At 44.0% G+C, this 23,684-nt stretch overlaps 1 protein-coding gene across 5 annotated transcripts in view; it reads right to left on the reverse strand.

The window, feature by feature from the left end:
• Nucleotides 1-12,286: 12,286 nt before the first annotated feature.
• CPM (carboxypeptidase M) overlaps nt 12,287-23,684 on the reverse strand; it is a 136,509-nt gene continuing 125,111 nt past the window's right edge. For all 5 annotated transcript variants that reach the window (XM_073620066.1, XM_073620067.1, XM_073620068.1 and 2 more), the window contains 3 exons: nt 23,413-23,565; nt 14,204-14,352; nt 12,287-12,832 (listed from right to left, as the gene is read on the reverse strand). In XM_073620066.1, coding sequence (XP_073476167.1) covers nt 12,605-12,832; nt 14,204-14,352; nt 23,413-23,565 — 530 coding nt within the window. In that variant the 3' untranslated portion in view covers nt 12,287-12,604. The remainder of the gene's footprint in view (nt 12,833-14,203; nt 14,353-23,412; nt 23,566-23,684) is intronic.

Consider the following 23,684-nt stretch of genomic DNA (forward strand, 5'->3'; position numbering starts at 1 on the left):
TCTCCTTAGCTCTCCCCTTTCCCAGCAGAACACAGGCATCCTGGGATCTCACAAGCCATTGCTGATCAGTGAGCGCTCTGGTCTGGGTGGTGGAAGGTCTGTTCTCAAACTGAGCATGGGAACCTCCCGTCTCCCATTCTTCCTCACCTGAGCTCTTCTAAGGGGATGACCACTCCACTAGTCTCCCAGGGATCCAAATTCTGCCAATAGTCTGGGGAAACCCCAGTCGATGACCCTGCCCTCACACTCCCCATCCAGCTCACCTGAGGGCGCACACCCCTCCTGCACTGGCTCAGCTGGAATTTATATGGCGAGGGGCATAGGGGCATTTCAGGTACTTCTGGCTCCTGCTGGGCAGTTACCAGGTCCCCGACCAGGCCATGGGTCATGACAATCCTCTCTTTCCCAATGTCCTCTTTCTTCGCAGTGGAAGTCACAAGGCCGCAACTCCACTCTGCCTGTAGGGGATAATCCAAGGCCCTCCCCTGCCTTTCGGGACATCCGAGGCTGTAAATGGCAAAGTCCTTAGAGCAGGTCTACATTGTAATATCGTGGCTCCTGCTGGGCAGATGCTAGCCATATTAGCGGTTCGCCGCAATGGCCACACTGGACCCATGCACTGACCACCGCGGTCAGTATCTGTCACTTGGGACACTGTAGGCAGAGTGGCAAATCCCCAAGTGCGTTCTTCTCCAAAAAAAATTCTCAGGCAGAGAGAAATTATGCTATCGGTGATCAGGAACTTCTTGCAATTAAATTAGCGTTAGAGGAGTGGCATCATCTCTTGGAGGGTTCCCCTCACTCCATAACGGTTTTTACTGATCACAAGAATTTACAGTACCTACAGAATGCTAAATGTCTGAATCCCAGACAGGCCAGGTGAAGTCTTTTCTTTTCCCGTTTTAATGTTACGATTACATACAAACCTGGTTCCTGCAACAGTCGGGCTGATGCATTCTCTAGGTCATTTGACCCTTTGGATGAGTAGTCCACCCCTGAACCTGAGCCGATTGCGCCAACCTCATGCCTTGTTGCCCATTCTACCACCCTGGAGTCAAAAATTCCTCCTGGCAAGACCTTTGTGCCCACTGAGCTAAGAGCTAAGATTCTTTGTTGGGGACATGATTCCAAGGTGGCAGGTCATGCTGGGTTCCTCCGATCCTTCCTGCTCATCAGTCATCACTACTGGTGGCCTAATACCCACTTGGATGTCAAAGACTATGTTAAGGCTTGTCATGTCTGTGCTCAATCTAAATCCTCCACACAAGCCCCTGTTGGTCTTCTCATGCCCTTGCCCATTCCTAAGGAGCCCTGGTTTCACATTACCATGGATTTTATCACTGATCTCCCACTGTCAGAGAATAATACGGTCATTTGGGTGGTAACCAATCGGTTCTCCAAGGTGGCTCATTTTGTTCCTCTGCTTGGTCTTTCTTCTGCTCCTGCCTTGGTTCCCATTTTTATTCGAGAAATTTTCTGCCTCCATGGGGTTCCTTTTCATATTGTTTCCGACAGGGGCGTTCAATTTACGTCTCATTTTTGGAGAGCCTTTTGCAAATCTCTCAATATTGTCTTGGTTTCTTCCTCTTCTTACCACCCTCAATCCAATGGACAGACTGAGAGGGTTAATCAGGATTTAGAGGTCTTTCTTCGCACCTCAGTTTCTGCTCATCATGAAGATTGGTCCTCTTTACTCCCGTGGGCAAAATTCTCTCACAACAATCATGTAAATACCAGTTCTCAGAAAACACCCTTTTTCGCAGTTTATGGAAAACACCCTCAACTCCCTCTTTCCATTGCCTGTTCTCCAAATAATCCAGCTTTGACTATGGCTCAGGAGTCTTTCAATTCCATTTGGGGTGACGTTTATGATTCCCTCCGGGCAGCTGCTGACAAATTCAAAGGCTTTGCCAACTGCCGCAGGTGTAAACCGCCTTCTCTACAGCCAGGGGACAAAGTCTGGCTCTCCACCAGGAACATCAAGCTCCGAGTTCCTTCTCTGAAGTTTGCCCCAAGATTCATTGGTCCATACACAATAACCTCTAAAATCCGGTTTGTTTCAAAGTCCAGATTCCTAAAAGCCTCAAAATCTCTAACTCCTTCCATGTTGCCCTTCTGAAGCATTTAGTCCTCAATAAGTTCTCTCGTCCTCTCCCTACCGCGGCCTCGGTCTCTAAGGATAATCAGGAGTACGAGGTTAGTCAAATTCTGGATTCCTGGCTCTGTAGAGGCATTCTTCAGTACCTCGTGCATTGGAAAGGGCTTGGTCCTGAGGAGAGAGGTCTTGCATCACTGCATCTGAGGTCTTTGCACCTCATCTGTTGAGGAGGTTTCATCTGAAGTTTCCCTCTAAGCCTGGGCCCAGGCGGGGGAGGGGGAGGCCTTGTAAGAGGGGGGTCATGGATATGCAGTAATGTTTGTCAGCTTACCTCTCGATGTGTTCAGCTTTAGAGGCCAGCCACTCTCACCTGGCTGCTTAAGTAATCTCTCCTCAAAGCATGGCTCCACCCCAGCCCCTATCAGGGAACTCTATATTAACCTGTGCACTGCAAGCCAGCTCTGCTGATCAATATTGTGTGTTTGGCTTTCGTGTGCGACTTGCTGTGTCTTCCACGTCTAATTCCAGTTACTGATCGTGGCTTGTTCTTGACTATCCTTACCTGCTTGTTACCCTGATCTTTGGCTATCTCCTGACTATCCTTTGTTGTCGCAGTCTGCTGCTATCTCTCTACCTCGCTGTAGTCTACCGTGAGCGTGAGCTGGGAGGCCCTAGGGATCGCGACCTGGAGCCAGACTGCAGCTAAATCCGTCCCCACTACTAGGGGCATCTGGTGAACACCCGCTGGCACTTAGATTCCGTGGCCTGGGAAATCTCATGCTCTAGCTCCCAGTGTCATCCATGTTGGTAATACAGAGTACTTGCTCTCCTGTATCACCTAGAACTCCATTCGCAGCAGTCAGCCGTAGGGTCCACTACCCTGCGGTGCACTCCAGACCCCAACGGGGTGCATCTATCACCTGGACTCAGGTGACCTGACACTGTCCAGATCCTTCATGCGTTCTTAAAGGGCTGATGTAACTTATACTTAGGAGTCGGTCATCCTGGCACACAGGGACCATGCCAGCAATGTAAGCTTAGCTGTGCATCACACACAGGACTCAGAGCAAGGTAAATGTATTTTATTGCAGAGACTGCAATAATGCCCTTATCAATATTCCTATCGCACACGTTCCTGGCAAACAAGGCTCAAATAGTGCGTGCTGCAGCGATTACCAGCTGGGTCCTGGAAACATCAAGCAAGTGTATATATTCACCAGCACACCATGGATGAACAATCACCCTTCAAAGGTATCTTTATTGCAGAGAGATCACATCACAGAGATAAGTGCATTGTTTTAAGAGCCGCACAGGACCCCTTCGCCAGTCGTGCAATATTAGCCTTTCTGCTCACTCTGTTGTAAAATGATTTCAGTTCCACTTTAAGTTCCTAAAAAGGGCTTATTGACACTGATATTGGAAAGTAACACTGACTATAGTATTTCAAGTTCTGAAGAGTGCCAGCTCAAGCTAGATTACAAAACTAGAGCAAAAGTGAAGTTGTTATATATAGGAAGATATTTATTGTGTTGTTTGAACTGATTGTTATGATGTTATTCAGATTTTTTTTTAAAGTGAGCCCAATGTTTCCTAATTGGCCCCCTTACTAGACATTCTCTCCAAGAACTGACTGTCATGGTTATGCAGTAATCTTTCTCTGTCAGCTTACCTTCTCCTCATGTGTTCAGACTAAGAGGCCAGCCACTCACACCTGGCTGGTTTTATAACCTCTCCTCTAAGCATGGCCCCACCCCAGGCCCTATCAGTGAACCCTATATTAACCTGTGCACTGCAAGCCAGCAGGGCTGATCAACCATGGTGTGTTAGCTTTTGTGTGTACTTGCTGTGTTTCCTACGTCTGATTCCAGTTACTGACCTTGGCCTGTTCTCGACTTTCCCTGTCTGCTTGTCACCCTGACCTTTGGCGTGTCCCCGATTATCCATTTGCCTGTGACCCTGAACCTTGGCATGAACTCTGTTGTCCTTGTCTGCTTGTGGCCCCGACCTTGGCTTATTCCCTTACTATGCCTATCCTCCTGTTGCCTACTGTGGGTGTGAGCTGGGAGTCACGACCTGGAGCCAGTTGCAGCCCAGTCCATCCTCACCACTAGAGGCTCTGGTGAACACCTGCCGGCTCTTAGACTCCATGCCCCAGGGAATCTTACGCTCTAACCCTGGTGGGATCCGTGTTGGTGTTCCAGCGGCCCTGCCTTCCTTACCACCCTGACTCCCATCCGCAGCAGTCAGCCGTAGGGTCCACTACCTTGCGGTGCACTCCTGATCCCAACGGTGTGCCTCTGTCACCTAGCCTCAAGGTGGCCTGACACTGACATTCCTTTGGACAGGTAAATCATGTCATGTGCCTATTGTGTTTAATAAAATGATTAAGCGCCGTTATATTGCAATATCATATATTAACAATGATGCATTAGGGGATCTATTTATTTAAAAAAATCACCGAACCAATGTCACAAGCATTTTGCCTAGCCATAACAATATTTCCCTGTATTTTGTCTAAAAGGTTTATTTCCAGTAATCATCAGCTCCATCTAGTAGCTATAATGTGTTTTTTTTCCTTCCAGCAGATTTTATAAAAATAAACAAGTGTTTCCTTGTTTCCATTGGCCTGCAAGAAAAGTTGTCTTTTCATATTAGATATATATTTTAAAGGAAAAGGATGCAGAAAAAAAACGCGTACCTAAAATTACTATTTTTTTAAATTGAATTTTATTAAATAAACTTACCCTGTCTGAAAACTTTGTGTTAAAGTGGAGTTCCGGCCACATTTTTTTTTTGTCAGGTATTTGAGAATAATGCATTATTAACATAAAGAACGATTTTATATGTTTGCTAGTGGATGTTGATAATATATTTATTTTATACTAACAACTTAGTAAATCCTCTTCTGGTCGTTGCCATGATGATTGTTGGCATGTGAAGCCCAATCGATACCTTATCCAGGATTAGCGATGGCGGTAGCACCAACTGTTTAGAAAGTTGCCATAACAACGGCTGGCGACAGAGGAAGGCCCCGCCCCATTGTTATGGCAACCGCCTTAAATCGCATCATTTCCTGACGGGAAATAATGCGATTTTTGATCACAGTACTGCCCACAGACTCCTGGGAAATGATGACTCACATTTCCCAGGAGCACAGGCGAGAGGCTACATAGTAACACAGCGTTTCTGGTAAGTATATATATATATAAAAAAATTCCCCCAAATGTTTCTTTATAGGATTAAAAGTCTGAGATTATGTAATTTTTTTTTTCAGGGTGGAACTCTGCCTTTAAGAACAGATACAGTATCTCACAAAAGTGAGTACACCCCTCATATTTTTGTAAATATTTTATTATATCTTTTCATGTGACAACACTGAAGAAATTACACTTTGCTACAATGTAAAGTAGTGAGTGTACAGCTCGTATAACAGTGTAAATTTGCTGTCCCCTCAAAATAACTCAACACACAGCCATTAATGTCTAAACCGCTTGTAACAAAAGTGAGTACACCACTAAGTGAAAATGTCCAAATTGGGCCCAAAGTGTCAATATTTTGCGTGGCCACTATTATTTTCCAGCACTGCCTTAACCCTCTTGGGCATGGAGTTCACCAGAGCTTCACAGGTTGCCACTGGAGTCCTTTTCCACTCCTGCATGACAACTTCACAGAGTTGGTGGATGTTAGAGACCTTGCGCTCCTCCACCTTCGGTTTTGAGGATGCCCCACAGATGCTCAATAGGGTTTAGGTCTGGAGACATGCTTGGTCAGTCCCTCACCTTTATCCTCAGCTTCTTTAGCAAGGCAGTGTTTGTCTTGGAGGTGTGTTTGGGGTCATTATCATGTTGGAATACTGCCCTGCAGCCCACTCCCTGAAGGGAAGGGGATTATGCTCTGTGTCAGTATGTCACAGTACATGTTGGCATTTATGGTTCCCTCAATGACCTGTAGCTCCCCAGTACCGGCAGCACTCATGACACTTCCAACACCATGCTTGACTCATTGTGTAGTATTCCAATTAAAATTTATTATATAAAAAAACACAGTAACTCATATTTAAAATCAATTACAACAGCACCCGAAACCATGAACTTCTTCTTTAACAAGTTCAAGATTTCTGATGCTGTTGTAATCAATTTTAAATGTGAGTTACTATGTTTTTTATATAATAAATGTTGATTGGAATACTACACAATGAGGATTTGCTTTCTTGTAGAACCATATCACCAATTGGGGGAGAGGAGAGTGGATAGTGGGAGAGAGTGAGGACAAACCCATATACCTTGCATTTCTGATTGAAAGAAGGATATGATATAGCCACCCATGCATTGGAATTGCTTACACCCTAAATGCTTTTAGACCCTCTGTTCTAGGGAATGAGTTGAGCTGCTAGCATACACAGTGTGGATTGAGGTGCAAGGAAGAATGATCACATCACTGAGGAATTTGATGACATTTGCACAACGGATACCACCAGACACACTGATTTTGTTCTGGAATGGAGACTATTATATGAAAATCAAGTCACCAAATTGTATTGTTTTTCTCAATTTATCACTGTATTGAATAATGCTTAAACTATTTTTGCTTATTTTCACATTTTTGCACAATTTAGCATTATTTGCAGCACTGGTGTTTTTGGTTACAATACCCAGTAGGGGTATTATTTTATTGTTGGATTGTGATAAGACATAAGAATATTAATTTTATTTGCGTTATATTGCACATCTTGATGAGAAATTCGTTGCAGCACTGGCACTTTGAGTACAAACTCAGTAGATTAAATATTATTAGCATTATGTAATATCTACCTTGAGAGATCAGACACATGCAATATTACTGTTTGCAATTCTTTATATAGTTTCAATATTCTTTTAGTTTTTGAAGCCTAGCGCCACTTTATATTTGTAAACAATTGTATTTTAGATGTGGGGACACATTGTTAAGTTGTGAGTAGCTGCTTCCTATTTCTTATAATAAGCGGTAGCGCAAAGGATTCTATATCTACAACATCTGCGATGGTGCTTTGACTCCAGCGGAGAGGATATTTTTTTTTTTTTAAATCGTGGGGGAAAGTTGGCAATGTCACCTGTGTAAAATTTGCACCCCAAGGAAAGATTCTCCCTCTAGTGTCCATACAACTCGGTCAGTTCCTAATTGATCATTGGCATTACAGACAATTGGCAGACTTCTACCACAAGTTATCCTCTAAGTTGCGGGTGATAGAATCCCTGACCACATTTAAATCCATGTGTTCGATGGAATGGGACACTTTACACCAACTCTCCCTAATGACTTGCTTTCCCAAGATTCAGGACAGACCCTATATTACATATGAGAATGGGAAAGGGAGTTGGGAATTACATTCTCACCAGCTCAGTTACAGAAAATATTCAAACTCTCCCACATCTCATTTCTAAATACGAGCACACAAGAATCGTAATATAAATTCCTATTGCACTGGTATAAAACCCCTGCATGTTTAGCTAAACTCTTTCCAGGAAGTTCCCCAAACTGTTGGAAGTGATGTGTTCAGGAAGGCTTGTTCCTCCATCTATGGTGGTACTGTCCTAAAATTCAAACATTCTGGGAGGAGATCTCACCATTGATACAAAAACCACTGTTAAGCCTATTCAACATAAGATCCTTCAATCCTTCACTATCTTTTTGTGTTGCTATGGCTATTTTAATTATTTTTGTAGCATACAGTGCCTTAAAAAAATATTCATACCCCTTGAAATTTTCCACATTTTATCGTGTTACAACCAAAAACATAAATTTGTTTATTGGGATTTTATGTGATAGACCAACACAAAGTGGCACGTAATTGTGAAGTGGAAGGAAAATGATAAATGATTTTCAACATTTTTCACAAATAAATATCTGAAAAGTGTGCCGCGCATTTGTATTCAGCCCCCTTTACTATGATACTAAAATATAGTGGAACCAATTGCCAAAAAAGTCACCTTATTAGTAAACAAAGTCCAACTGTGTGTAATTTAATCTCAGTAAAAATATAGCTGTTCTGTGAAGCCCTCAGAGGTTTTTTAGAGAACCTTGGTAAACAAACAGCATCATGAAGGCCAAGGAACACACCAGACAGGTCAGGGATAAAGTTGTGGAGAAATTTAAAGTAGGGTTAGGTTATAAAAAAATATCCCAAGCTTTGAACATCTCACAGAGCACTGTTCAATCAATCATTCAAAAATGGAAAGATTATGGCACAACTGCAAACCTACAAAGACATGGCCGTCCACCTAAACTGACAGGCTGGGCAAGGAGAACATTAATCAGAGAAGCAGCCAAGAGGCTCATGGTATCTCTGGAGGAGCTGCAGAGATCCACAGCTCAGGTGGGAGAATGTGTCCACAGGACAACTATTAGTTGTAAGTTCCACAAATCTGGCCTTTATGGAAGAGAAGAAAGCAATTGTTGAAAGAAAGCCATAAGAAGTCCCGTTTGCAGTTTGCGAGAAGCCATGTGGGGGATACAGCAATTGTGGAAGAAGGTGCTCTGGTCAGATGAGACCAAAATTTTACTTTTTAGCCTAAAAGCAAAACGCTATGTGTGGTAGAAAACTAGCACTGCACATCATCCTGAACACACCATCCCCACCATGAAACATAGTGGTGGCAGTATCATGCTGTGGGGATGCTTTTCTTCAGCAGGGATGGCGAAGCCGGTCAGAGTTTATGGGAAGATGGATGGAGCCAAAGACAGGGTAATCTTAGAAGAAAACCTGTTATGCCGCGTACACATGGGCGGACTTTTCGACCGGACTGGTCCGACAGACTTTCCAGCGGACTTTTAACGGACTTTTGACGGACTTTCTAACGAACAGACTTGCCTACACACGATCACACCAAAGTCCGACGGATTCGTACGTGATGACGTACACCGGACTAAAATAAGGAAGTTGATAGCCAGTAGCCAATAGCTGCCCTAGCGTCGGTTTTTGTCCTTCGGACTAGCATACAGACGAGCGGATTTCTGGGTCCGGTGGAGTTACGACGTAAAGATTTGAAGCCTGTTCCAAATCTAAAGTCCGTCAGATTTGCGACTGGAAAAGTCAGCTGAAGGTCCGATTGGATTGTCCGCCAGATTTGGTCCGTCGGCGTCCGTCAGACCAGTCCGGTCGAAAAGTCTGACCGTGTGTGTGCCCCATTGGAGTTTGCAAAAGACATGAGACGGGGGCGGAGGTTCACCTTCCAGCAGGACAACGACCCTAAACATACAGCCAGAGCTACAATGGAATGGTTTAGATCAAAACATATTCACGTGTTAGTATGGCCCAGTCAAAGTCCAGACCTAAATCCAATTGAGAATCTGTGGCAAGACTTGAAAATTGCTGTTCACGCAATCTGACAGAGCTTGAGCTATTTTGCAAAGAAGAATGGGCAAAAATGTCATTCTTTAGATGTGGAAAGCTGGTAGAGACATCCCCAAAAAGACTTGCAGCTGTAATTGCAGCGAAAGGTGGTTCTACAAAGTATTGACTCAGGGGGGCTGATTACAAATGCAAGACACACTTTTCAGATATTTATTTGTAAAAAAGAAAATTTAAAACCATTTATCATTTTCCTTCCACTTCACAATTATGTGCCACTTTGTGTTGGTTTATCCCATAAAATCCCAATAAAATACATTTACGTTTTTGGTTGTAACATGACAAAATGTGGAAAATGTCAAGGGGTATGAATACTTTTTCAAAGCACTGTATATAACATTTTTTGTGTGCTCTATATGAGCACAATTATGTAGTTAAAGTGGTTGTAAACCTCTGAAATTAAAAATGTACAAGGCATATCCTTCTATAGTGTGTACTAGAATCCCGGGGGATGGCCTTGCCCCCCCCCCCCTTTTTTTTTCTCTAGCACTCAGCAGGTGATTGTTAGCCTCACTTGCGCATGTTTCCCTATGAGACTGTGTAGAGGAGTCCATTCCCTCCACTCAGGTCTCAGATTACATTTAGCTCCCTCCTCAATGCTGTGCATTTATTGATTTCAAATCCCTACCCTCAGCCTCTGAAAGCTCAGGAACGCTGCATAAAATGTGTGCTTTGGGTGGCTGTAAGAGAGAGGGCTGAAGATAGACAGGTACAACTTATGGAGAAGGATTTGTTTCTTCTCTGTGTATTAGCTGAGGCAAGTCACTTCAGTGGGCAAGGTCTGCTCAATATATCAGGGGTTCTTTCTTCAAAATAAATAGTAGCATGAAAGAGAAAAACTGTAGGGAAAAAAATGTATTATATATACTTACCTTACCCCAGCTTCTGCCCGAGGTAATTTTTCTGGCAATATCCCAGGGAATTCGGAATATCTTCCATCTCACAAGAATACGCTCCTGCGCTAAGGGATCATGACATCACACTCTGCAGTACTGAAACCAGGAGTAAGGTAATTATATTTACTACGTTTTTCCCTTCTATTTATTATAAGGTTGGGGAACCTGACATATTAAAGAAAATAGCCTGTGCAGTCAGGGGGCCCCAGTACATATAAAAAAAATCTGTGCAGCTTTGTAAAATGATCACTAATTTTACTGTTTTACCTGTAAGCCATTTGGGTCCCCTCAGAAGCCTAACTGCTAGTTAACACCCCCCACATCCTGCCTTGTTGCTGGGAAAATCGTTGGATGCTCACTGCCAGCATTGCCAGAGCCAAAACCAACAGTTAAACTTGTGAGTCTTCCAGTAGTTTTTTTTCCTGCCTTAGAAGAGTAATTTTGTTTTTCCCACCTATGGGAACAAAAACATTATTTTGGAGTGTCCCAATGGTCAGAGATGCAAGATCCCCCTCTATATCCTTCAATAAAAGGAAGAGGAAATAGAATTTTTGTACTCACTTTAAAATCCTTTGTGTTCATTGAAGGACACGGTACCCTTCCCTCTGATTGTTGTGTCTGTGATCAGCTGTTCTCTATGTATTGATTTGTGACTAACTGAGCTGCCTCTAACAGATGGGGGGGTTTGGCCACCATAAGAGGCTTCCCCTATGCTGTGCTTTGTTTTTTACCATGGGGGTTATTTACGAAAGGCAAATCTACTTTGCACTACAAGTGCACTTGGAAGTGCAGTCGCTGTAGATCTGAGGGGGACCTGCAAGGAAAATAAAAAAACAGCATTTTAGCTTGCACATGATTGGATGATAAAATCAGCAGAGCTTCCCCTCATTTCAGATCTACCCCTCAGATTTACAGCGACTGCACTTCCAAGTGCAATTTCAAGTGCACTTTGCACTTGTAGTGCAAAGTGGATTTGCCTTTACATAAATAACCCTCCTAGTGTCCTATTCCTGAAGGCGGCACTATAGTTCAATGGTCATAGATCTGTTGTGTCCAACAATTTTAGGTTGAGAACAAAGTGATCTTCACATCAGACTAAAGTAGCCAGTAAAGTTATTTGTGGAATTAAAATGTCTTTTCTTTTGCAAAAATGACCGTTTAGTATGTCTGTTTTTCCTATCCCAAAGTAACTGAAGGAGCACACAACTTACATGAACCTGGAAGCACTGTCTAAAAGTAAAATCTGGCAATATCTATTATGCAAATGTACAATTTCCAGAGCAGGGAAAGTCTTTAGAGCTTATGGAATGATCTTTGGTATAAAACCCTGAAAGACCAGGAAAGCCTGGTGATCACTTTCTATGGGTAGCAGGAAAACAGTAACCTAGACCAGTGTTTCTCAACCTTTTTTTTAGTCAAGGCACCCTTTAAAATTAAGTACAAACTCAAGCCACCCCATTCTAAAATGTAAAAACCAAACTAATAGTTTTCCATATCGCAGCAGCATTAACACACGTGGGCCACCCAACATTAGAAGCGATTAATTCCTTCACCTTTGCAAACTGGTACTGGTTAGTATTATAGTATTTGTGTTCTTCCTCATTTTCTCTCCCGCTCTCCACTAACGTGACACCAGTGCTGAGGGACAAACAAGGATACTATGCGGGCACCCGACGTCCTGTTTATCAACTGATGACATCAGGATGATAGTGGCTGGCCAGCATAGTGTCCAAAAACCTGTGGCTTTTTGTAACAAAACGGAAGGCTTGATCTTCACTGGCTTGGTGACAATTTTTGGCCAATTTGTGCAATTTTTAGGCATTTTGCCAAGGCACCTGGTTGAAAAAGACTGACCTATACTTCCAGATCTTTGTTTCTCCTGGCTCAAAATGGTAAAAGCTAATATTTCACATGGATATTTTAATAAACCACAGAGGAAGTTCAGCTAAAAGTCGAATGATAAAGCATTGCAAGTCTGAATAATGGCACATACAAGTTAACGCGAACATTATAACCTTAACATCTTCAATAAATGCTACAACAATCTTAAAAATATTAAATCTGTATATTGCTGGTGTGATTCATGGAATAAAAGCAGTTAAAAAAGGCAATTCAATGGCGTCTTGTTACTATATAAACTTTGGTAACTTTTTTGGCTTCTTGCTTTCTGGAAAGTCCCAAAACTTGCTCCTATGCGCAGACTTGAATCTTTCATGGCAGGTGCTATAGTACATTAACGAATAATGTCAGCGCAGTTCTTAGTAGAATTGTCAGCAAACATGCTTTCAGTATGCTACTGCTATTGCTGTCATCGTTAGGGCTGCAAGTTGTTGAGACCAAAGATGGGCTGCCTATATTGACTTTGTATTGGAAGTCACAAATCATCGCTGAGAAATTTATAGTCTCTGGCACTGTTATGTCGGTTAGTAGTGTTGCATTCTGCACTGAGACCTAAAACATGGGAACATTAAACATATGTTAATAAGATGATCCTTTTAGTTTTACTAGCCGTATGTACAAAATTGGTATAATGCACAGAAGATAGTATAGGTTTCAAAACAGACCAAATACCAGAAGAAGCAAGTTCTAACATTAACAGAGTAAAGCAGAATTGGTAGACAAACGCTAGTTCTGTGATCCCTTTCACCGGAAATATTTTTTCTTTCATGATAACTTTAATAAAGTGTTAATAAACCCACAATGGTGAAATCAGTATGTATATGCAGTAAAGCATGCTTGTTATACTCACTGTGGAACCTAAGGGGTTAATTCTCTGCATTGTATAAAAAGGCTGTTTGACCCTCCCCTTCTTCCACAGTCCCCAATCCATCTGCTGATAGAACAAAGTCTTGGGGGCACTCTGCACATGCTCAGTTTGGTGTTTTGCTCTAGAGAGTTGTTTCTTTTGTTGGGAGGGTGCATGTAATCAGCACAGGGCCAATCAGCACTGTCCAGAGGGTCAGGGGTCCTGCAGCCTCATAGGGCAGTCAGAGGAGAATGAAAACTCCTTCTATAAGCTTTAACTAGTGCTCGGCCAGTCACCAGCCTACTATATACTCCTGGTGAGAAAAGGTATTTAGCAGTTCATATTTACAAAAATATTTCCGTGTTCTGTGGGAGACCAGATATAGTGAATGTAGGGTCCTGGGTTTAGTAACACTTTAAGCATTTTCAGGTGCAGTTTAGTATTAGCGTTACAGTATACAAAAGTATATGCAAAGCCACACAGTGAAATTAACAGCTTGGGTATGACATGAATGTACATATAAAGCAATACACAAAGTGGTAAAACCATTGGGGAAGAAAGGAAAAGGGGAGGTGGTTGGCGTTGGTGTTCATGCCCGCTGGGGTTTTACCAGTTGTGGACTACTTTAGGAGGGAGTCCATAGCAAGAGTATTTCACGTGGCATGTAATTGTTAGGCAGTTGGGCATCATTAGGGTGGAGGTCTTGGGTCTAAGAGATCTTATTCATGGGCCAAAGGGAAAGGGGGAAATAAAAAGAAAAAAAAATGGAGGGGGGAAAAAAGGAGGGAAGGACAGGTAAAGGGATAGGGGGGGGGGGGCATGGGAATCCAGGAAAAGCTGTGAATTTATCCCCTCCCTTCTATGGCAGGGCCTCACAAAAATTCGCCATGGGGCATGCAGTAGGGGCACCTGGTCCTCAGCACCTGGGGACAGTCACACAGATTGTGATATGACATTTCCTGTATTCGATATTTGATTTGTTCACTGGAAAATTTTTAACTACTGACGGCTTTTCATAAAGTATACGGTATATTAATCATTTACTAGCTTCTCAGGTCTGTATCCTTATTACTTACATTAAATGTGTATGTTCCAGGAAGAAGCAAGAGATAATATTCCCCATACTTGTTCGTTTTATATGGACATATATGTTGCTTTCCTTTGACCTCCACAATAGCGTTTTGGACAGGTTTTCCATTTATGTCAAACACCTGTCCCTTTACTCCTGTGAAATCAATGGACATACAAAATATTATACAGGACAATTGTGCTTTCCTTCAACTGAGCATATTTTATCCTTGTTTTGTTCATGGAGTCCCCGAAGGCCATGATTTTACCACTGCCTTTGGACTTCTGTAAATAAACGACACTAATCAACTGAACATCTTTGGCTACATTCACATGGCAGTTTGCGTGTGGGAAAGGCAGTAGATTCTTGTAAGCACTTTTAAACACTGCTTGAGCGCAGTGTGCAGCTATCAGTGGCAACTGTCAGATTTATACTCTGTACAGATCAATGGCTGGTGCTCCATCTGTTCGTATGCACAGTGGATATAAAAAGTCTACACACCCCTGTTAAAACGTCAGGTTTCTGTGATGTAAAAAAATGAGACAAAGATAAATCATTTCAGAACTTTTTCCACCTTTAATGTGACCTATAAACTGTACAACTCAGTTGAACAACAAATTGAAATCTTTTAGGTGGAGGGAAGTAAAAATAAAAAACTAAAATACGGTTGCATAAGTGTGCACACCCTTACACTAATGCTTTGTTGAAGCACCTTTTGATTTTATTACAGCACTCAGTCTATCAGCATGGCACATCTTGACTTGGCAATATTTGCCCACTCTTCTTTGCAAAAACACTCCAAATCTGTCAGATTGTGAGGGCATCTCCTGTGCACAGCCCTCTTCAGATCACCCCACAGATTTTCAATCGGATTCAGGTCTGGGCTCTGGATGGGCCATTCCAAAACTTTAATCTTCTTCTGGTGAAGCCATTCCTTTGTTGATTTGGATGTATGCTTTTGGGTCGTTGTCATGCTGAAAGATGAATTTTCCTCTTTATGTTCAGCTTTCTAGCAGAAGCCAGAAGGTTTTGTGCCAATAGTGGCTGGTATTTGGAACTGTTTATAATTCCCTCTACCTTGACTAAGGCCCCTGTTCCAGCTGAAGAAAAACAGCCCCAAAGCATGATGTTGCCACCACCATGCTTCACTGTGGGTATGGTGTTCTTTTGGTGATGTGCAGTGTTGTTTTTACACCAAACATATCTGTTGGAATTATGGCCAAAAAGTTCAACCTTGGTTTCATCAGACCATAACACATTTTCCCACATGCTTTTGTGAGACTTCAGATGTGTTTTTGTTAAATTTAGCCAGGCTTGCATGTTAGAAAAGGCTTCCGTGTTGCCACTCTACCCCATAGACCAGACATATGAAGAATACGGGAGATTGTTGTCACATGTACCACACAGCCAGTCCTTGCCAGATATTCCTGCAGCTCTTTTAATGTTGCTATAGGCTCCTTGGCAGCCTCCCTGACCAGTTTTCTTCTCATCATTTGGAGAGACGTCCAGTTCTTGGTAATGTCACTGTTGTGCCATATTTTCTCCACTTGATGACTGTCTTCATTGTGTTCCATGGTATATCTAATGTCTTGAAAATTCTTTTGTACCCTTCTCCTGACTGATACCTTTTAACAATGAGATCCCTCTGATGCTTTGGAAGCTCTCTGTGGACCATGGCTTTTGCTGTAGGATGTGAGAAAATGTCTACTAGAACAGCTGAACTTTATTTGGGGTTAATGATGGCACTTTAAATGATGGCAGGTGTGTACTGACTCCTTTTTAACACGAGTTTGAATGTGATTGCTTAATTCTAATCACAGCTACATCCCCAGTTATAAGAAGGTGTGCACACTTATGCAAACACATTATTTTAGTTTTTTATTTTTACTCCCTAAAAGATTTGTTTGTTTTTCAATTGCGTTGTACAGTTTATAGGTCACATTAAAGGTGGAAACCGTTTTATAATGATTTATCTTTGTCTCTTTTTTTATATCACAGAAACCTGACATCTTCACAGGGGTGCGTAGACTTTTTTATGTCCATTGTAGCTGCTCATGTGAGTGGTTACATGCAGATAGAGTGTGTCCAGGGCTGGTGCTTCTGCAAAGTTTTGTCCACACACAAACTGGCTTCAGATAATCACAGCTAATAGCAGAAAGTGTTGGCTGCATTTAGCTGCCTCTGAACACAGCTAACTATCTGCAGCTAAACTGTTGTATCAATGTAGCCTTTAGGCTGGGTTCACACTGGTCCGACAAACGCTCCGACATTGGGAGCTCATGTCGCATGACGTGTGAAATTTAATGTTTCCCTATGGGAGCCGTCCTAACTGGTCCGACACAAGTCGTTCCGACTTTAGAAATGCTCCCTGTACTACTTTGGTCCGACTTTGATCCTACTTCAGCCTATTGACTATCATTGAAGTCGGATCAAAGTCGGATTGCCGTCTCGCATGATCCGACTTCGGCACGCGACTTGTGCTCAGATCATCTTGAGGGGGAACTCCGCGCCAAATTTTAGATAAAAATCCGGCATGGGTTCCCCCTCCAAGAGCATACCAGGCCCTTGGGTCTGGTATGGAACTTGAGGGGAACCCCCTACGCCGAAAAGGCGGCGTGGGGGGTCCCCCCAATCCATACCAGACCCTTATCCGAGCACGCAGCCCGGCTGGACAGGAATGGGGGTGGGGACGAGCGAGCGCCACCCCCCCTCCTGAACCGTACCAGGCCGCATGCCCTCAACATGGGGGGTTGTTGCCTTGGGGGAGGGGGGCGCGCTGCGGCCCCCCCACCCCAAAGCACCTTGTCCCCATGTTGATGAGGACAAGGGCCTCTTCCCGACAACCCTGGCCGTTGGTTGTCGGGGTCTGCGGGCGGGGGGCTTATCGGAATCCGGGAGCCCCCTTTAATAAGGGAGCCCCCAGATCCCGGCCCCCCACCCTATGTGAATGAGTATGGGGTACAGCGTACCCCTACCCATTCACCTAGGAAAAAAGTGTCAATTTAAAAAAAAACACTACACAGATTTTTAAAGCATTTTATTAGACAGCTCCGGGGGTCTTCTTCCGACTTCGGGGGTCTCTCCGGTTCTTCTCCACGCTCTCCGGATCTTCTGCCGGGCTCCTCCGCTCTCTTCTGCTCTTTTGCCGCTCTTTTGCTAAAGCGGAGGAGCCTGGTCTTCAATCTTCTGCCTTCTGCCTTCTGCCCTCTTCTCCTGATGTTGACACGACGCTCTCTGGGGCTAGAATGCTCTCTGTGCGCTCTGCTCTGACTTATATAGGCGGTGACCCCGCCCCCTTATGCCGTCACAGTCCCTGGGCATGCTGGGACTGTGACGTTTTAGGGGGCGTGGTCATCACCCGATGACCACGCCCCCTTATGCCGTCATAGTCCCAGCATGCACAGGGACTGTGACGGCATAAGGGGGCGGGGTCACCGCCTATATAAGTCAGAGCAGAGCGCACAGAGAGCATTCTAGCCCCAGAGAGCGTCGTGTCAACATCAGGAGAAGAGGGCAGAAGGCAGAAGATTGAAGACCAGGCTCCTCCGCTTTAGCAAAAGAGCGGCAAAAGAGCAGAAGAGAGAGGAGGAGCCCGGCAGAAGATCCGGAGAGCGTGGAGAAGAACCGGAGAGACCCCCGAAGTCGGAAGAAGACCCCCGGAGCTGTCTAATAAAATGCTTTAAAAATCTGTGTAGTGTTTTTTTTTAAATTGACACTTTTTTCCTAGGTGAATGGGTAGGGGTACGCTGTACCCCATACTCATTCACATAGGGTGGTGGGCCGGGATCTGGGGGCTCCCTTATTAAAGGGGGCTCCCGGATTTCGATAAGCCCCCCGCCCGCAGACCCCGACAACCAACGGCCAGGGTTGTCGGGAAGAGGCCCTTGTCCTCATCAACATGGGGACAAGGTGCTTTGGGGTGGGGGGGCCGCAGCGCGCCCCCTCCCCCAAGGCACAACCCCCCATGTTGAGGGCATGCGGCCTGGTACGGTTCAGGAGGGGGGGGGCGCTCGCTCGTCCCCACCCCCATTCCTGTCCGGCTGGGCTGCGTGCTCGGATAAGGGTCTGGTATGGATTGGGGGCGACCCCCCACGCCGTTTTTTCGGCGTAGGGGGTTCCCCTCAAGGTCCATACCAGACCCAAGGGCCTGGTATGCCTCTGGAGGGGGAACCCATGCCGGTTTTTTATTTAAAATTTGGCGCGGAGTTCCCCCCTAAAGATTCATACCAAACACAGTGCCGGCATTGGCGGGGATCCAAGTCGGATCCCCTTTCATTGAAAGTCGGACACATGCCGGCTTCATGTCGCAGGGCAAAGTCGGATCCAAAGTAGGACGGCTGTCGTGTCGCACCAGTGTGAACCCAGCCTTAGGGCCCTTTCAGACACGCGGATCCGTATTTAGCTATCCGCTTGCTCAGCAGGGATCGCTCCGTTGAACCCCGCTGAGCCGGCGAATGACAAGTCCATCTCTGCACACTGTGCAGGGACGGACCTATCAGATCTCCGCTCTCCTCTATGGGGGGATTGGATGATTCCAGTCCGCCTATCCGTTTTCATCCAATCCGATCGACGGATGGAAAATAGGGTTTCCATCCGTCTGGATTTTGCGGATCGGATCGGGGCGGAACGGATGTCAGCGGACATGTCACCACTGACATCCGTTGCTCCATAGAGCTGTATGGAGCGACCGTTCAGATCCGCTGAAAAAACTGACAGGCGGATCTGAACAGTCCGCATGTGTGATAGAGCCCTTAGGGTGCATATCTGTTAATGTGTGTGACTGGGAAAGGGTGTAGTGTGTTTATGCCAATGATCTATGTGCTCCAGTGCACAGATCAGTAGCTTTAAAATGCTTGTCTAAAAATGCATTCGGCTGCTGAGACTTGCTCATTTATCTCCAGGTTGTCAGGTATTTCCCCAATGACATCTATGGCTCAACCCATATTTCATGGAAACCACAGAACAGGACACAGCTGCTAGAAGTGATTCAGAACAGACAGTTTAACAAGCTGATCTGTGCCACAAGTCAGTGTGTAATTTACTTTCCCTTCCAGTCTACATTCTATAAACCTGACCCGAAGCTAATATGAGGATTACGATTAAAAAAGTAATTCTGAAAATGTTAGAAAATGTCTGTTACGGCAGCCAGGTAACAAGCATTCTCAGAAGCAGACGGAGGAAATAGGCTCTATTTTTTGTTCATGAGAAGTTTTATTAAGTTAATGGGCCACTAAGTTGCTCCTGCTTCCAAATCCTGGTTGGTATGTATACTGTCCAAAAGGATTGGAAGGACAGTTGTAAAAATAGACATGAAATGACATGTGTTGGTAATTAACATGAAGACAAAAGTAACAACCAACTAAAGTGTATCCAAGCCTAAGAAAAAAATGTATTATATTGAGGATTACTAGTTCTTCGATGTGGGGTTTAGGCTGGGTTCACACATCCGACGGATGTGGCTCGCAGCAGGGGTCCGGTGCGTCCCTTTTCTCAATTTCAGGGAGGAATCAGGGCCAAATTTTTGCCTGAATTCAGACCTGAAACTGAGCCAAAAAGACTCCTGTGCAAGTCGCTCCACAGCCGCAACTGAGATTTCCCATGATTCTCAACTACACTGCTGAGTGCATGGGCATCATGGGAAATGTAGTTCCAAAACATCTGGAGTGCCAAGGTTCGCCATCACTGTTCTAGGGTGACAATGCTACCTTGCTATATCAGTATCTAAAGAGGAGCAGTGTCTTTAAATGTATTGCCGTTATTAACTCTGGCAAAGCAACGTATGTTGGCCTGTTCCCACCTCCCTCACTCCCTCTTAGGCTCGATTCACACCTATGCATGTTGCTTTTGAGCGTTTTTGGAGGTTTTTTTTTCATGCTTGCCGCGTTTTTGCCGCGTTTTAGCGGCGTTTTTGCCGCGATTTGCGTTTTGCGTTTTTTTTTTTTTTCATTTTTTTTTACAGTCTTACAAAAAAATTACAAAAAAAAAAAAAAAAAACGGCAAAAACGCACCAAAAACGCACCAAAAACGCATCAAAAACGCTGCAAAAAAGGTGCACTTGCGTTTTTGATGCTTGTCCATTGAAAACCATTACATGCAAAACGCTGCATTTTGCATGAGAAAAAGTCCCCGACCCTTTCCAAAAACGCGGAGATACAAAAAAGCATTGATGTGAACATGTTCCATAGGAACCCATGTTAAAAAATTCCCGTGCATTTCTGCAAAATGCAAAATGCATCAAAAAACGCGCTAGTGTGAATGGGGCCTAAGGCAGGATCAATCTCATTAAAATAAAATTGCTTCCCTCTATACTATACATTCTTTGTCATGCCCCAGTATGGATCCCTAGGAAATATTTTAGACAATTCAAATCTGCTCTGGCCTCGTTCATCTGGGGTTCAAAACAGCCTAGATTTAGATTGACAATACTACAGAGACCATGGAGGCAGGGTGGACTAGCATGTCCAGACTTTGCTTATTACATCGCTGCTTTGCTTACTCAGGTGCATAACTGGTTGGTGGCAGACAATGGTACTGGAGGCAGCACATCTTGGCTCATATGAATTTTTTCAATTACACATTCCATGAGATCCATTATTAGAGCCTGGCCACTGCAACACCCAGTGTCTCCTCATACTTTCTCACCCAATTCACCACTGTGGTTCACTCCCTCTTTCAAACAATCGTTTCTGTTTCCAGACCCTAACATATGGGCTTCTAAAATAATTTAATATCTCAGACAAATTTGTACAGGAGGTGTCCTTCAAACTTTTAACTTACTTAAACTGACCTACTCCCTTCCTAACTCATACCTGATCTGGTACCCCCAGTTGGGCCACACGTTTCAGTTGCAATTTCGCAAATCAACCAGTAATTCTTAAAGCGGAGGTTCGCTGAAAAAAAAATATTAAAAGCCAGCAGCTACAAATACTGCAGCTACTGACTTTTAATGTATGGACACTTACGTGTCCAGGGAGCCCGCGATGTCGGCGGCTGAACCCGATCCATCCTTCGGCTCTCGGCTGCTGCCGCCACCATCCTTGGTAAGGGAATAAGGAAGTGAAGCCCTGCGGCTTCACTTCCTGGTTCCCTACTGCGCATGCGCGAGTCGCACTGCGTGTCCTCTCAGGTCCCTGCTGTGTTCTGGGACCTGTGTGTCTCCCAGAATACAGCGGGGGAGGACGGGGTAGGCGCCGGAAGTGGCATAGGTCACCGCAAGCGCGGCAGTGATCTATGCCAGGAAGTGGGAGCAAATACCTGTATTAGAGAGGTATCTGCTTCCTCCTCCCCTCTGAAAGGTGCCAAATGTGACACCGGAGTGGGGGAGGAATCCAAAAAGTGGAAGTTCCATTTTTGGGTGGAACTCCACTTTAAATTATCAGGGATTGAGTCCCTATTGTGACAGGAAACCATAGAGAAATCTCTCTCTACGATTTACAAGGCCCTCCAACCCACTATACATGGAGGTCTTGACATGCTTTTGTGCTGTTGACGCACAGAGGTTCTGGAGCTGGATTTAGAGGATTAGGAGGATATGTGGGATTACCCTATGCAACACCTGGTCTCTGTCAGGGATAGATTGCTACAATTTAAAATTATTCATAGAGTCTACTTCACTCCACAATGGTTACATAACATTTTTCCCCTACATCCATCTAAGTACTGGCGCTATTCGGAAGACCCTACGTTTTTACATGTTTTCTGGGACTGTCGGGACGTTAAGCTTTTTTGGACTAATATTTCTCAGCGCATTTGTTCAGTTACTATCATTTCAGTAACCGTATCCATAGTTGTTTGTATATTGCAGGGATCCTCAAACTACAGCCCTCCAGCTGTTGGCCCATGAGGCATTGTAAAACTCTGACATTCACAGACATGGCTAGGCATGGTGGTAATTGCAGTTCTTGAACAACTGGAGGGCCATAGCTTGAAAACTCTTGGTATATTGGGTCTAGTTCATTTACTGGCCACCTCCAGGGCCATGAGAATTTTAAAAGGATTGTTATTTTATGTTCGCAAGTCTATACTCCTTAGATGGAAATCCCTGCAGGCCCCTACTTTAGACTTCTGCAATTCCGTTGCTAATAAAATTATGCCATTGTATACATTTACATATGAACGTAGAGGATGGTCTAACAAACTCTGTAAGGTATGGGATATCTGGACGGAGTCCAGGGATACGGTTGTCTCATCGCCAATGCCCCCATGAATAAGGCTTTTCTGCTTCCAAGTATTTGACAAAGGTTATTCCATTGTAATATGGGTACTTGTTCTCCTGAATCCTACTTAGTGCCTACCAGCAGAACTGAGTGTGGTCACTTTGACTTTGGTTGCCAACCTTTTATGTGCTTTTTTTTCTCTCTCTTCTGTGTTTTTAAGCCTGGTTATGCCCAATAGGCTTTATTTTGTATAATTTAACTTTTAAATGAAAAAAAGAATTTACATAAAAATAAAGAGAGCAGTGTAGAAAAGGAATTGTGTTAGGACAACAGAACACTCTTTCCATAAAAAATGGGGGTGGGGCGTTCTGCAGTTACCTAACAAGCTCACTGGATTTCTGGCATATCATCGGAAATGTTTCTGTACTGAAAGCTGCTTTAGTTTTTTTGGTATGCAATACTAGGGCCATAACTTACCTCTGTGTCCCATTTCAGGCAGGCTGCTGCATAGTGTAGAAAATATTTTCCCTGCTGCCACCGGGTCCAAACCACCGCACTGATCTTCCAGCACTGTGGGGGTTAACATCAGCCACTGCAAGTGGGAAAGAGTTATGCCGCTCGCCAGCCTCCTCAATTTGTAGAAGTTGTCCTATTCTTTCCCAGAGTGCAAAGCTCTGTGAATGGAGGACAGGTAGATGAATGACAGGATCCACCTCCTCCAATGACAGAACTTTGTATACTGGGAAAGAATCCTTGTCCTGGGGTAAATTAAACCTTATGTCAGCAATACAGTGGACCTGCTGATCATACAGTATATCTTTACTAAATCTGTATTTGCTACAGTTAATCAATTTTTGAAAAGTTGCTTACTTTTGAAAAGAAAGTTACTGCTGCCTCATAACCCTTTGGTCTCTTTGGACTCCCAAATAGAAGATCAAGATGCTACTGGAGGAATTCAAGATTTTGCTTTGCAAGATTTGGAATGGTCCTGCATACAACCTCCTGCTGGTCTGTGATACATTACAACTAGCTGGAAGTACAATTATTGATACATACGTACCCATGTGCACCTTCTTCATGTACTCAATCAAAGATACTTTATTATCATTCCAGTACTTCTGCAGTGTGGAATCATTTGGATATTTACAGCATGAGACCTCAAGAGTAATTTCAAAACATTGGTTATAGATGTAGTTATAATCTTGCATCCCACCTGTATTCATAAAGGACATAGTTTAGATATGTACAACTTGTATTAGAAATGATCTATCTATCGATATATATACATACATATACATACATACACATACACACACACACACACACACACAC

This window comes from Aquarana catesbeiana, linkage group LG03 (assembly GCF_042186555.1).
Source record: "Aquarana catesbeiana isolate 2022-GZ linkage group LG03, ASM4218655v1, whole genome shotgun sequence".
NCBI classification, from domain to species: domain Eukaryota; kingdom Metazoa; phylum Chordata; class Amphibia; order Anura; family Ranidae; genus Aquarana; species Aquarana catesbeiana.